Source organism: Canis lupus, chromosome 15 (assembly GCF_011100685.1).
Source record: "Canis lupus familiaris isolate Mischka breed German Shepherd chromosome 15, alternate assembly UU_Cfam_GSD_1.0, whole genome shotgun sequence".
NCBI lineage: Eukaryota > Metazoa > Chordata > Mammalia > Carnivora > Canidae > Canis > Canis lupus.
In genome coordinates, this window is record NC_049236.1 from 12,325,926 (window position 1) to 12,341,548 (window position 15,623).

At 54.1% G+C, this 15,623-nt stretch overlaps 1 protein-coding gene across 18 annotated transcripts in view; it reads left to right on the plus strand.

The window, feature by feature from the left end:
* The window catches only part of AGBL4 (ATP/GTP binding protein like 4), a 1,422,311-nt gene that overhangs the window by 1,227,708 nt on the left and 178,980 nt on the right, over positions 1-15,623 (plus strand). For 2 of the 18 annotated variants that reach the window (XM_038558097.1, XM_038558103.1), the window contains one exon: positions 3,405-4,624. The exons of 15 other annotated variants lie outside the window; for them this stretch is intronic. In XM_038558097.1, coding sequence (XP_038414025.1) covers positions 3,405-3,562 — 158 coding nt within the window. In that variant the 3' untranslated portion in view covers positions 3,563-4,624. Of the gene's footprint in view, positions 1-627; positions 658-3,404; positions 4,625-15,623 lie in introns of those variants that run through there. One more of the 18 variants, XM_038558096.1, reaches the window with a different exon arrangement.

A 15,623-nucleotide genomic window follows, 5' to 3' on the forward strand; every position in this document is an offset into this window, starting at 1 on the left:
GTTCCTGTGCCTGGGCCACCCGTCCCCTCACTGCTTTGCCTGCCTGGCTGCCACCAACCACCCAGACCTGCTCAGACAACCTGCCTGCAGGAAGCCTTCCATGGCCTCTCAGGGCGGTGGACACTTTGGTGTGTGTCCCAGAGCCCATCGTGCCCACTTCTGTTCTCTTCCCACTGTATCTCTGCCTCCCAGGGGCCTGCTCCAGCGGCAACCGCTCAGCCCAGAAGTGCTTGCACTGCAAGTGAGTGGGGAGGGAGGTGACTTGCCCAAGGCCTTCCATCTGGTTAGGTCAGAGTGGGCCAGAAGGAGGCTTTCAGACCTCCTTGTCTCCAGAGGGTCCACAACACAACGTTGGTTCTTTCTTTAACTATAACCAGCTCCCACGGGGCCCGGGAGACAATTACCACTAGACAGGTTTGAAGTCGGTCTCCTATCCCACCGCACATTCACCGTTTTAGCCTAATTATTTGAGCTCCTCGAGACCGCATCGGACGGCCCTTGCCACGCAAGCTCCTTTGGATTGAGATTGTGTGTGTTAATTTGATTTCTACCACATTTAGTCTCACTTGCCTACAAAATGGCAATCCTTGATGCTCACGAGGATTTTCTCGTCTCTTTGATTTCAAGGTCATTCCTTGCGGGACGGCAGCAAGACAGGTGAATACGACACCGTTTTAGAACATTGAAAGCAGAAGAGCTGTAGGAGATCTTGCTTTAATGATAAGCTCCAGGATGACAGTTAAACCTTATTAAGGCCAAATGACCTTTTGCAGAGTGCCTTGAGTTTTCTAAATGAGCCACAGCATTGAGTTCTGGTTAATTTTTATAACTTTTTTAATAGGACACATTAGCGCTGTTATAAACCTTGTTAATTAAGCAATAATCTCAAACGCTCCCTCGCAGAGGGAGACATTCCCAGCAAGTGCAGGTGATTAATATCTAGAGTCTAACAAAGCCTTTTTAATCAACCGGAGGGGCCGTGCAGCACTCCTGCCCCCAGGACACGAGTACATCGGGATTCTGGGGAGGACTCTTGGAAGACCTTCCTCCATTTGCCCCTCCGGTGACCCCTGCCAGGGCACCGAGGGGCACCCCCCCCCCACCGGTCTAGCCCCTTCCCTCTTCAGCCTCTCTACCACCCCCCTACCTTCCAGGCAGCTGCATACTGAGCCCTGAAACAATCCCCTCGGATTATCTGGTTTGCCGTCCTACCTTCACAGATGGTAAAACTGAGACCCCAGGAGATGCCCTTAGAGGCTGCGCAGCAACTAGGGCAACAGCCAGATTCGACCCCCTGAACTTTGAGATGGTTCTCAGCCTCCTCACTTGATTCCCCATGAGTGTCAGCTTCCTCCTGGCCCCGGGGCCAAGATGGAGTGTCCAGGCATTCCTGCCTGTGGGAGAGACGCCGGTCACAGTCTTATTAGACCTCGATCTGTGCTTGGAGAGAGTCAGGAGAGTGTGGGAACACAGAGGCCGTGGGGTCTCCTAGCGCCATCTGGTCCGTCCCGCGGAGGCTGAGTCTGGAAGGATGAGTAGGATTTAGGCACTGGAAGGAGCCAGGCTAATCAGGGAGGAGACGATTGAGGACACAGACTTGTGGGACAGCCTGGAGCCGGGGGGGGGGGGGGGGGTGCTGTTTGCCGGTGGACCTCACAGCAGGCAGGACGATGAGGGACGGGGCCTCCTACCTTCTTGTCTCAGTCCCTGTGGAAAGGCCAGGATAGGATGAAGTGGAGATTAGCAGGCCAACCAGAAGGCTTGTAAAGCCTGTCAGTAGGGAGGGGAGGGTGGCCGGGACACAGAACGCCTATTGCACATGTGCACCTGCAGCGCGGATGGCACCAGGGGGCAAGCTGGTCGCGTGCACAGGGGGGCTTGGTGCTGGGGGCGGCAGCAGCAGGCCTGAACTCACCTCCGCCTGCAGGCCTGCACCTGCTCTCGTGCAGTGGAGGGATCAGCAGTGCTAGGCCTGCAGTCCCTCCGAGTGCTGACATGCTGCATCTCCAACAGGACTACCTGCCACGGGCTCACCTGCTAGACGAGATTTTGTTTAGCCCCCCTGGCAGCTCGTGAAGACTGGGCGAGGAAGTGCAGGTTCAGAGAGGTTCCAATTCTTGCCTTCGATTTTATACTCCAGCGGTACCTTCCCCATGCACACCCGCAGTCCCTCAAGTCCCCTAGGTTTCCCTGGAAAACTGTTCATTCATTCACTTAACATGTGTTCGCTTAACCTTGTCCCTCCGCAAGTTCTTCTAGGCCCTGGGAACGAACAGTCGTCCCCATAGAAGTGTAGTGTTCCTCGCGGTTCCAAGAACGCTTACGAAATGTTTATGTCGCGTGCTTCATGGCAGCCTTAAAAAAGCTAATCTGTGGTTTGTTGACCTTCATTAGGAGATGAGGCATCTAGGGCAATGATTTGCCTCAGGTCCCCAGGCTAGGAAGTGGGCTCCAGTCAGGCTCCTGTCAGACCTCGTCTGAGGCTCACTCTTGGCTTCGTCAGGGAGAGTGGCCAGCCTCAGCCTCGTTAGTAATCACCACCATGGGATGCCACGTCACACCCACCAGGCGGTCAAAGCTTTAGGAAGCTGGCAACGTCAAGTGCTTTTGAAGATACAGGGCAACCAGTACGTGCATTCACTACTGGTAGGAGTGCCGGTCAGTGCCACCACTTTGGAGAACAGTTCACTGGGCACCACCCAGGAAAGTTGGGGACGCACACCCCCTAGCATTCGGCAGTTCCCCACGAAGGCCCGTCCCCTGGAGAATTTCCTGCACGTGTGCTCCACGAGACGCGCACCAGGGAGTTGGTAATTGCAAAACACTGGAAACAATCCAAGTATCCGTTGATGGTAAAATGGATCGGCAGACGGGGGAGTAGTCCCTTCAGGAGACTAGTACCCGTCAGTGAAAATGGATGGGCCGCAGCTGCACTTGCACTTGGGTAAATCACAAAACCGTAATGTTGAGTGAAAACAGAGTCAAAAAGATACATAAGGTCTGGATACACTAGGGGCACAGGTAAAAAACAGGGAAGAGTAAGCAGTGTGCCAGTTAAGGGTGTATAGATACGTGACGGAAAGGAAAGAATTCAGGAGAGTGCTTCCCTCGGGGCGGCGGGTTTGGGAGGGGCCTCCAGGGGCTTCGAGGGGACCAGCCACGCCCCACTAAGCTGGGGGTGGGCACACGGATGTTGTATCATTATTTTAAAGCGTAAGCTGACAGTTTATCCTTTTCTGAGTACATTTGTGGTAGAAATCCAAGGGTGCAGCTGTGCCGGGCCTGGGGCCTGGTGTCGGGAGGTAGGTCGGGAGGCAGGTCGGGAGGCGGGTTTTCTTTGCGCCCTTGAGAGGTCGTGCTGCCCCCGCTCCATTAACGCTCGGCCGTCTTGTCTCCCTGTCCAGAGTGCTTGTATGACAGGATAGCACAAGAAACTGTGGATGAGACTGAGATCGCACAGAGACTCTCCAAAGTCAACAAGTACATCTGTGAAAAAATCATGGACATCAATAAGTCCTGTAAAAACGAAGAACGAAGGGAAGCAAAGTACAATTTGCAATAAACTTTGGATTTTTCATAAAGCCTTATCGTTTTCCTTGCGTGGCCCGTGATCGGGGCGATGGTGCCGCCCAGACCGGCCGCCATCCGTGGCGGTGCGTGCGCCGGGAGCCAGCCGGTTTCCAGGGCCTCGGCTTGCCCTGAACTTGGACTTCCCACTCCAAAGACGTCAGCCGGACGTGCCGAGACTCGGGCAGCGCCCTGGCGCCAGCGTCTTTGTGGGGATGGGGAAGCGCTGTCTTTGCGGAGGGGGACGGAGTGTCTGAGCTGCCTACACACTTGACTGAGAATTTGAACTAATATTTTTACCATTCAAGGACTTCTATCTCTGTTTCTCTATTTTGTTCTATAATAAAGCTTCATTAATTCTTTGATGTAGACAATCATTATCCTCATTTATTTAAGGATATCAAGTGTACAGTGGAGGTGACCAGTATCCTTTGAGGGGTGGACCATTCAGGCGGAGAGCCAGAAAACTCATAAGGGGTGTGGTTGCCGTCTGCAGATCTGAAGGGCTGCCTCGAAACCAAATCACTGTCTCTTACTTCAAAGGACAGACCTAGGACCAGACGCCGCTCTCACTCAAGATGATCTGAGATCCAGCTTCCTTGATAAATTGAACCCGTCTCTGTGAAAGGGTGTAGGCGCGGTAATGTGAGATGTGGTCCAGCGTTACCTCCAGGAAGTAGGGGGCAATGTCACCTCGTGTCAGTTCGTTTATCCTTTTATATCTCAAATGATCTTTCAAGTTACATAATTTTTATCTCATGCAGCAACTGCTTCTCTAAGGTGCCTGGCGCGCAATCTGGCAACCACATTCGATCTTCCTGTTGATTTGCACTTTCTGTAATGCCTGTGAAGTCAGCATGGTATATTGGAAATGGCAAGGGTTTGGGGCTGAGCTCCTGGGTTCCAAGCCTGGCTCCCCCGCTTGCTTTGGGCTTAACCTAACCTCTTGAGTTTCCGTTTTCTGTTCCGTAAAAAGGAGATACTATCTACCTTGCAGAGTGGCTATAAGAATTCCTTACCGATATATAAAGTGTTCAATAAATGTTGCCAATTATTATTTTCTTCATTTCTGGTTATTGGCTTTTAGGAACTGGTTGGAAAACTCCGGCCTCTGGTTTTCCTAATGCTTCACCCTTGAGACCATGGAGTGTCTGTAAGCAAAAGGTCAGGGTCACTGGGATGAGTAGGGGAGGTGGCTGCCTCTTTGAGGAATTTTATTTCAGTAAATAAAAGAATCCTTGGTAATGTGACATGTTGTACTCTTGCTCATAGGATGTGTGGGTGTGAATTTCCTTTTATGGCATTTCCCCAGCTTTCCACAAACTAGCAGTGCGATCTTGGACTGACCGCCTAACACCTTAAGAGTCCTTATCAGTATAATGAGGAACATTCTGTCTACCTCACAGGCTGAATGGTTAATTAATAACAACAGACTATATATGTCAGGACTTCTCTAAACATTTAACATGGTTTTACTCATTTCCTGAGTAACGTTCAAGGCAGTAGTCGTGTTCAGTAAATCCATGCTGCTAAGATGGGTTCATTTCAACGGTGTGGGCATGAGTAGCACAGAAGCATGAGAGACTGGAGAAAAGTCTGCATTACTCTGAGCTCATCCCCTGTCCTCCCCAACTGTGGCAAAGATACAGACGCGCAGGAGCTCCGTGCCTTTCCCATCAAAGACTATTTTATAATACGGTACCCGCTGTATAGGTGCTTTTACATTAGTGGAGGAAATAGTCATGGAAATCTACCTTTAAAAGCTATGGGAGATGTGAAGGTGCTTTATATAACATACATCACATAGAGTAGGGACACATAGGGTGTGAAAGATTCTGGGATCTGTGTTCAAATCCTGACTTTACCACTGCTGACAAGGTCATTTGGCCTGTCCATGCTCATTTCTTTTAAAGTAGAGATAGTGATCCCTAACTCAGGGTTGTTGTGGAGAGGATTCCAGGTAATATCTGGAAATCTCAGAGTCACCCGGATGTTACTTTTAGCTCTTAAGGCAGAATAAAATCAAAAGTGGATGTGACAAGGCAGGACATAGAGCCAATTCTGATGAGCAATCAGGAGAGGTTTGGAGCCTAGTTAGACTGAGATGGTTTTGAGTCCCTCTTATGTGCCTAGTACCCTGTTACTGTCCTAAAAGGACGAGGCCATCACTCCTATATCTGTACCAATGAAGAAATGGGCACAGAAGAGGTTAAATGACGTATTGGCCAAGGTCTCAGACTTGCCAGCAGTGGAGCTGGATCAGAACCCAGGTCTGTGCAGGATCTGCCCTTTCACTCTTCCCTGACAGGTGAGTGGGATCTTAAGGTCTGAGACTCCAGGACTGTCATTGCAGGGTATCTTAGAGAGACCCAACCTCCGTAATTGGAAATGGGTCTCATTAATTCAAGCCATTTGAAGGAATTACAGCACCCATTATAAGGATTCACAGTTTTATTACATTCAAATACATACACAAAACACAGATTCATTTTGTGTAGTAGAGAGTAGAGAGTTTCCAAATGTGTCCAATATTAAGAATTTGCTGAGGCTTCAAGTACAGACTTCTGGGCCATGGCTTAGCACGCTTGAATCAGGAAGTTTGAGATAGAGCTGGGGACACAGCTCAATACTGTGTGCCACCCCTCAATACTTCAGTCTAGTGGAAGTCATTAGAAGACCTGCTGTAACGGAGGAACAACAGTGTTTACCAAGTAAAAAGACGGTGTTCCTTCTAAAGCGCCTGAGGATATCTGGAATAAATCTTTTAAATAGCTGAGGATCCACCCCGAAAGCTTGTTTGGAGTCACTCTTTCATGATCACCAAGTGCCGTGTAGTTGGACATGATGCAGGTGACTTTCAGCTTAAGCACCAATGAGCGTCCCCTCGCTTTTGTCCTTAGTTTCTTTCTTTGGGTTCCCGTGACAGGCCAGGGAGTCGTGTAGGACGGGACAGTCAGGACTGAATCGGCAAAGCCTGGGTTGATGAGGTTTGGGCACTGTCTTCAGAAGCCCTGGCAACAAGTTCTCGGTTCCCAGATGAACCTGAAAGACATGGCTTGTTTTTATTTTCTGGCAGAGGAATGTGTGTTAGTGACCATTATGTGCGCACGATGTCTTGGATACATTTCAAATCATGACTTGCTTTTGTAGTTATAAGGAAATACAAGCCACTTCATAGAAATTTTTGGAAAAATAGGGAAAATGTCCCAAACCAGGCTACTGCAGGCATTGTGATGTATCCCTCGTGCTCTCTTTTTCAAGGCCACAAGTATGCGTTTTACGTACCTGAGATCCTAGCGTACGACGAGGCTCGTATCCCTCCCCTTCCATTTCTCACGTTTCCCTGCTGCTCCGTGAAACTCGACCATCAATTCTAGCATCCCCCAAGTGGACGGCCGTCAAGCTGTGGCGGGGTCAGCCGCGCTGGGCCGCAGGGCCGAGGGGTTGCCAGGTCCCGAGAGGTGCCGCTGCACCCGGGGCCCAGCGTGCCGGCGGCCAGAGCCCGGTCTGGAGGTCAGCGGGTTCGGGTTCAGTCCCAGCCTCGCTCGTACCGCCTCACCCGGTGTGGGTTCCATCCTCTCTGAGCACCAGCTCCTCCGTTTGCAAAATGGAGAAATAATGTCCCGTGGTGGGGGGTTAGGAGGACTGAGAATGTACTTGAAGCGCCGGGCCCAACCCCTCTGCTCTGCTCTCCCCACACCCATCACCCATTCAGACCCCCCGACCCCAGTGCCCTTGGCCGGTCCCCAACCTGCTCTGACCCCTTACGCGGTGCCCTGCCGCAAGGCCCCGGACAGCCTGTCTTCATCCCGCTGCACTTGGAGCTCGTGGGCTGCCCGTGCACACCAACCCGCCCCTCACGCCTCTGCCTCCCCTGGCCGGCCTCAGCCCCGACGAACCCAGCTGCCCACTTGCCCTTCCCTGGCTCGTAGCGGCTTATAAACAAAACTCAGGGCAAGATTTCTGTGTGCGCAGTTTTTTCCCTCCATATTTTCTATCATTTTCTTAAAGTCATCTTACCTGGGTCAAAAGAAATAATAACATCTTTTTTTACCATTCTTGATACATGTAATGAGTGTCACCATGTTCTCAATCATTTTGCCAACTTAGCAGGTGAACACTAGTACCTCGTTATATTTTCTTTGATTATTTCTGAGATTGCACAGTTCCCCAGAGTCGGTTGGGCCTTGTTTGCAGAAAATAAAACCTCAGCCTGTAAAAATCTCCAGCAGAATCCATTTCCTTTTCTGTGTTTAGTTTTCTCTGGACAATGTGTTTACCCTGAGCATATAAGTTTCACCTTTACATCTGCAAATAGACAAGTCGCCAGATACATCCATCACTGCCTTCGAAACGGCTTCATAGGCTCGTGGAACTTTGAGTCAAAAGTGAGCTTTGAGGTCCTCTACCCAGACCTCCTATCCACGTAAGCAAACTCCTTGCCAGACCATGCTTGGATATCCACAGGCGCGGGGGAGTCATCTTCCCACCCAGGAGTCCATCCAGTTCTTGCCATCACTGGCACGTTCTTCTGCTGAGCTAAACACTCACTTCCCTGAGACCTCTGAGGTCGTTGAGATTTTCTCCTCTGAAGTCACCCAGGACGCTTCTCCTCATAGCCCTTTGCTGAGTTGAAGGCGACAATCGTGTCTCTCCACCACCTAACGAGTAATTCTAATTCCGTTTTACCGTTTTCATAGGAGGGAGGCTGCACGGGGAAGAGCGGGGCTTCCCGACTTGGCCCTGTGTTCGCACTCTGACCACCACTCACTAGCAGGGAACCTTTAACGAGAGCTTAGCCTCCCTGAGCTTCACCCCTCTCGTTTCTCAAGTGGGAGCATAATGCCGACCTGCCAGGGCACACCAAGGCCTTCGGGAGGTAACGTGCATCAAGCAGCTAGCACTCGGTATCTCTAGGCCAATCCCAAGAGCTCTGACCATCCTGGTTGCTCTTTTAGGTTGTGTCTCTAAAAGGTAAGGTTCAAGACCGGACAGGGGCTTTAGGAAGGGCCCGAGTGCCACTAACCAGGGCAGCTTCTCGCCTCTTAATGCTGGCGTAGCTCTGTCAGCGTGGCCCAACCCTGAACGAGCACCTCCTGTGATGCTCTCCTGTGGCGTGGAGGGCCACCAAACTCGCCTCTGCTCCCTCTATTTGGCTAACACCATACTTCTCCCTTTAGCTCACAGTTTTATAAGAGCAGCACAGGTCTTAGAGCCAGAGAAGCTCACACAAAATTCAGATCCTGACTTCACTATTTATTAGATTGGAGGAAATTGGTCAAGTTTATAATGTCCCCCAGCCCCCGTCACCTTGTCCTGTATGCAGTTGTTCTGGTGATCATACTGGCCTGCCCCTGTGCCGGGCCTAGGGTCCCTGCCATCCTAGCTCCGGCTTCCGTAGAGTGCTTCTTTCTGTTCTTTTTCTTCCCTTTTTCTTTTTAGCAGCTCTTTACACACCCTCCCCCCCCCCCCCCCCATGCAGGTGTATGGTGTGTTTTTTTGTTTTGGGGTTTTTATTTTCAAGATTTTATTTATTTATTTATTTATTTACTTATTTATTTATTTATTTATTTGAGAGAGAGCGCGCATGTAGGGGAAGGGCAGAGGGAGAGGGAGAAGCAGAGTCCCCGCTGAGCAGGGAGCCTGATGTGGGGCTTGACCCCAGGACCCTGGGGTCATGACCTGAGCCGAAGGCAGATGCTTAGCCTACTGAGCCACCCAGGCGCCCTTCAAGTGTGTGTTCTTAAATGAAATACAGAACTTTGCATTTATCCCTCTTCCAGAGATTTCATCTTATTGGTTTCAGCCCAACATTCCAGCTGGTTGACATCTTCTTTTCCATTTGTGTTTAAAATACAAAACAGAATTTGAGAAAAGCCAAAGCCAAAAAAGAAAATCCAGCCATAATCCCCAGGACCAAGCCCAACTGCACGTGTCTTCGGGGAGCCCCTCCTGTCCGTCCAGGGGCAGCACCTCTTTGCTCCCTGGCGCCTGCCCAGCCTCCCATGACCCAGCCTCGTTCGTCCCCCATCATGTGGCAAACGCTTCCCCGTCTCCCGCCCGGTTGTGCAGCCACCGCTTTGCTGCCCCTCCCAGGGCTGGGCTGTGACTACCTCCTCATCTCTGCTGTGCTGTTGTCTCTCGTGTCTCCAGTGTCTTGCTCTTAGAGGTAATCCTGCCACGAGCGTCTGTGGTTGGTTGTTTCTTAAATTCCCAGGACTGAGCTAACCGCGTTCAAGGGTGAGTGTGTTGAGTCCTTTCCGTGCGCGGTGGGGTTGCTCCTCGAGGGGTTCAGTCCTGTCTCAAGTGGGGTAGACACGCGTGTGTTTCTGGAATTTCTAAAGAAGCGTGCTGAATTAACTTTCTATATAGATGTACCTCTTCAGCTCCCTCTGGGCCAGTTGTCTGTGTGTGCGCTGGGGTGTGTGAGATCCTTAGGGAATCTGATTCTAGGCTACGCCCTCTCTCCCAGTTCTGTGGTGTGTGGCTGGGACCCTTCGTGTCCTAACCAAAGTATCAATAATAATGTTTAGTTCAGTGACAAGGAAAGAGCCATGAGGTCCCCCACTACAGATCCCTCCTCGTCACCAATGAGCCTTTTCTGGGCCGGGCCGCTCTCGCAGCTAGAGCTCGGCCACCTGGGAACGGCTCAGGCCGTGGCACCTGGGCTTACCCTGTCGGATGAGAGTGGCTGGCAGTTGAGCATCTGTGTGTGGGTCCATCCCTCCGAGTGTTGGGGTCACACGTGCTCCATGTCTAGCCTGTGCCCAGCACTCGGACAGGCACTGCAGGCCAGCTCCAAGCAGGGAGCCGCAACTGCGAGTGGGGCTCCGAGCCCCGTGCTCTTTCCTCCGTCACCCGACCCCAACCCCGACCCGAACCCGCACTCCGGATGGGCTCCGGCCCGAGGACAGGGGCCCGCGCCGCTCCGTGGGCTGCAGGGGAGGCAGGTTCCACATTCCGGCCCCGCCTGGTGCCGAGGCCCCTCACTAGGAAGGCCGGACCCCGGGGCCTGCTGCGCGTCAGTGGCTGGTCTGGGGGGGAGCGCGGGGGGACAGCAAACATCAAACAAGTAAGAGAATGGCCTATGGTGGTGAGCGCCCCGGGAAGGGCTGTGGGGGGCGCCGGCGAGGCCCCGGAGGGGAGGCCGAGGGCTGCTGCGGGCTGTGCTCACCCAGGGGCGGGGGGCGGCCTGGCCGTGGCGGGGGTCCCCGGGCGGCCGCGCTTCTACCCCCGGGTGGGAGACGGGCAGCGGCTTGAAGACTCGTGTGGCCGCGGCAGGCCCGCGCCGAAGCAGCATTTCCGTGAGGGAGAGGAAACCGGCGAGATGCTGGCGGGGAGCGGCTCCTGCCGGCGCCCCCACCCGGGGCCCTCGTCCCCGCTGCCACATGCGCCCTGAGCTTCTGTTCCTCCGTCGGGAGAACGAAGACCGCGGTTCTCACTGTGCAGTGAGGTCGGAGGGCGAAGGGGAGACGCACACGGGGAGGCTCCGGACGGAAGAGCGGCCCCGGGGAGGCGCGCTCGGCTGGCACCGGGACCGGGCTGCTGGGCCCGGGCTGCACGGGCTGCACGTGGGAGCTGGGGGATCCTCTTACTGATGCGTCCTGTCGGCAGACGTGGTAACGTCGATGCTGGGCGGCCGACTAGCCCTGAGGCCTGGCAGGCACTCACTCTCTCTCTCTCTCTCTCTCTGCCTCCTTCGCCCCTGCCTCTGGGGTTCCGCCTACGATCCCATGAAATCCCAAGTGAAAGTGTGTGAGCAGGAGCCCGGCCCTAGGCCCTGGCCCAGCCGTGTCCTGGCACTGCGCAGCCTGGGCTCCCCGCGGGCCTGTGCGCCTCAGCATCCCCGCGGCTGCGGCCCCGCCTCCGCACAGTAAAGCTTCGAGGCCAGTTTATCGACGAGGGGTCATCTGCATGCTGTGGACGTCGGCCTGCGTCTGAGCCCAGGGCTTTCTGAAACGACAGCGAGATGGTTGCTCCCGGCCCAGGTGGCCCGGGTCCGGCAGGCTAGGAGCTCATGGAGGGAACAAAGGAGTGAATGAATGAATGGCTTTATTGTCATCACTCTGACTAATAACACAAAGACTCACCGGTATTGCTCTGTGATTCCTCCTGGTAGCTCTCTGGTGTGTCTTTATTTCGAAGACAAGGAAACAGGCTGAATTTCCTGAGCCACAGAATTAGCGGATGGACCCTAAACCCCAGTCTCCCGAGGCGAGATCCGATGCTTTACGCTACCGGTGGCTCTGGAACTTCACCTGCTCCAGAATCACCTGCGGGGTTCGTTGAAAGCCATGCCACAGGCCCCGGCCCAGACTTCCCGGTTCAGCGGGCCTGGTGTGAGCTCACGAAGTCACACTCGCCTCCAGCTCTCGGGTGGTGCCGACGCTACTGGTCCCGGGACCGCACTTTGAGAGCCACCGGCCTAAGCAAAGGCCCTTTTCTGAATTACGATCACGCCATGCGGTGCGGGATCGCACGCTGGTGACCGCAGACTGCCGAGCCGCGGCAGCAGCCATGGACGGAGGGCACGGAGGGCGACCGAGGCCCCCCGCCAGCCCCACGGCCCAGTGCTTGCAATTCCAGAGGTGAGGCTCGCCGCGCTGAGACCCGCCCTGCCGAGGGGAAAAGGGGGTCCTCCGTGGCCGCCCAGGGAAGGTGCTGCAGAGGATGAGGGGGTCGGCGGTGGGGATGACGTCAGGGACTCGGGAGGGCAAAGCCGCCCTGTCTCATTCGTGTGCTGTGCCCATTTCCGGGTGTCTGGGACGTGACACAGAACCAAGAGCCAGACCCCCGCGTCTTCCCCCTGCACCAGCATCCTCCCAAGCAGCAACTGGAATTACGGACACGTACCTATGCTGACTTGTGGGCTTTCTCTCTCTGTGCGTCCTGCATCTGGACAATTCACAGACTGTCATAATTACATTTGTCATCCACTTTAGCATCTTGGTTTCTGTTTTGTTCACTGGTGTATTCTGAGCACCCAGCACATAGTATACACTCATTAAAAAATTATCGCATAAATAAACGTGATGTCAAAGACTCGGTAGAAGGCTGCGGCCCCAGCCCAGACCTGAACTAAAGCAAGGACCCCAACGCCGGAGGAAGGGGAATGGAGCAGAGACAAACCCTGGGGTCGTTGCAACTCAATCTCAGCGGAGGAAGGACAGGCCTGTCCCTCAGCTCCTGCCTCAGGGCAGGCCGTGGGAGCCCGGCCAGGCCAGTGGTGTTATGGCAAGAAGGAGGGAATAAACGTCCAGGGCCTGGGCCACTCCCACAAGGGAGTGCGATCCTCCCCACCCCCTGGAATAGGCCCCTGATATTTATCCAGGAACTTCCCGTGAGCCCAGATTGCCCGCAATCACAGTGGACACCCCTGAGCTCCTTGTAGCAGCCACAGATGCCAGGGGAGCCTCTCTGCAGCGGTGTTCTCGGTTCCCTGCCATTAATCCCTGGTACTTGTCACTCCCGGCCATCTGCAGCCCTGCCAGGAACTCAGCAGACATGGGAGGATGGGATTTTCATGCTGGGATAATTCAGGAGGCTTTAGGGTCTGAACCGCGGACCCTGTCACAGGGCTGTGGGGATCCGTTCATACACACCCCTTCCCCTGGTTTTGGAGAGCGGCGACTCACTGAAACAGTTTTGTGGCATCAGCGGTGCGTCCGCACGGTCATAAACCACCTTGTGCCTCCACTAGTTTCTCAGCCTGGGCCGTCACTGTACCTGCATCTTTCTTGCTGGACTGGGAACACTCGAAGGGGCCACCATGTGTTCCTCCGTGTGTCCTGGGCCCAGCACAGGGCTGGGTGCAGGTAACATGGAGCTGTCCCTGCACTCCTGGCCTCTGATGACCAAAGGCCGTGCCCAGCCAGCAGTTCCTTCTGCCTGGAGGTTTAAGGCTTTGCGGGATCAAGAAAGCCCTTCACGAGGCTGTCATGAGACCTCCCTGGCCTTGTTCCCCCAGGAGAGGGCATCACCAAGTCAGGAAAGAAGGAAAGGCTCTGGCAGTGCTGCAGTGGGGAGAGAGGAGTTGGGGAGGTCTCTGGAGTAGCCCAGGTGAGCGATGGTGAGGCCCAGACGCCCACTGTCCTTCCTCCATGACTGTTGGCACCGCCAGGCGGGAACCCGGCCACGGGCACCATGATGCAGCGGAGCAGGGGGGCTGCCGGGCACGGCATGCAGGGCGCCCCCCACGCAGCTCGTGGCCTGGGGCTGGGGGGCGGACTGCAAGCCCGGCCTGCACGCTGCGCACACCCTCCATGGAGACAGCACGGGGGGGAGCCCGTGCGGGCTTGAACCTCTCCTCCACCACTTTTCAGGAACATGACCTTGGACACGCGACAACCTTCTGGGTCCTCAGATCCATTAGCTACGTAGGAAGATTAACATCACCAGTGTCTTCGGGCTGTTGTAAGAGCGCCGGGCACGCGGCGGGCACCTAGTGGGTGCTCCCTAGCGGGTGCCCCCGCCCTCAGCGACGAGGCACGCTCTGCTGTGCGGGGCTCAGGCCGGCTCGGCCTCCTGTGAGCCTTAGTTTCCCTTGTGGATATTTTTCTTGAGCAAATGTGACCCGTAACACCGTGGGAGCTAAGGTGTGTTACTTCGAAACGTTTACCCCTTACAGTAGGATGGCGCGCGGCGGGGCCCCCTGGCGTGCGGGCGGCCCGGGTTATGGTCTGCACTCGTGATGCGGTGGGCCGCCCTCCACGGCGGCGCAGCACTCCTGACAAGCCGTTCCCGTCCCGGTGCCGTGCCCCGTGGGCCTGCTCCCCTGGGATACCTCCGTTCCCCAGCCGGGTTGCGGGTGCGGGTGTGGGTGCGGGTGCAGGTGCGGGTGTGGGGGGCGCGGAGCCCCGGGCACTGGGTGTGAGCCTCTCGCTGCTGAGCAGCTGCCACTGTGGGTAGAAGGAAGGGGGCCCTAGTCCCTCTTCTCAGTGGCTCTAAATTATTTTCCTTTTGCTGACTTGGCACTTTTCTGAGCTAAGGAGCTTTGGGAGGTGGCTCTAGGCCATTTAAGCAGAAAGCCTCATTGGCTCTAATGTCTGGGGGAAGAAGAGATTTAACCCTTTGTAGGCCAGGCTGGTGCTGCCTTCCTGGGGGTGGGGGGAAGGTAGGTGGGGCCTTGCAGGCTGGGGCTGCCCCTCAGGGAGGACCTGAGATTCAGCCTGACCCAGTAAAGGCACAGATGGAGTGGAGACTATGGCCAGATTGGAAGGTGGGTTGGGCTCTCCTGGGTTTTATTTTATTTTATTTTATTTTATTTTATTTTATTTTATTTTATTTTATTTTATTATTTTATTTTTAAAGATTTTATTTATTTATTCATGAGAGACACACACATAGATAGAGGCAGAGACACAGGCAGAGGGAGAAGCAGGGTCCCTGAGGGGACTCGAACCCCGGACCGCGATCACGCCCTGAGCCAAAGGCAGACGCTCAACCACTGAGCCACCCAGGCGTCCCTCTCCTGGGTTTTAAACTACGATTATCAGGTAGCTTCTTTTCTTTCTTTTTCTTTTGACCTTACGACTGAGCTTTTGGGGTTTGGGGAGGTTTGGTCACTTTTTTAAATTTAAATTTTAGGTAGTTAACGTACAGTGCAGTATTGGTTTCTGGAGTAGAATTCAGTGATTCCTCACATATGACACCCAGTGCTCATCACAACGAGTGCTCTCCTTAATACCCATCACCTTCTAGTCCATCCCCCCCACCCACATGCTTCGATCAACCTTCACTTTGTTCTCTGTTGTTAAGAGTCTCTTATGGCTTGTTTCCCTCTCTCCTTTTTTTCTTTTCCCCCTTCCTATATGCTCATCTGTTTTCTTTCTTAAATTCCACATATGAAAAAAAATTCCACATATGAGTGAAATCATATATTTGTCTTTCTCTGACTGACTTATTTCACTCAGCATAATACACTCTAGCTCCATCCACATCGTTGCAAATGGCAAGATTTCATTCTTTTTGATGCTGAGTAGTGGTCCAGGGCATACAGACCACACCTGTATCCGTCCATCTAAGACTGAGAGTGAGAAGGGAGCCACGAGAGCGGG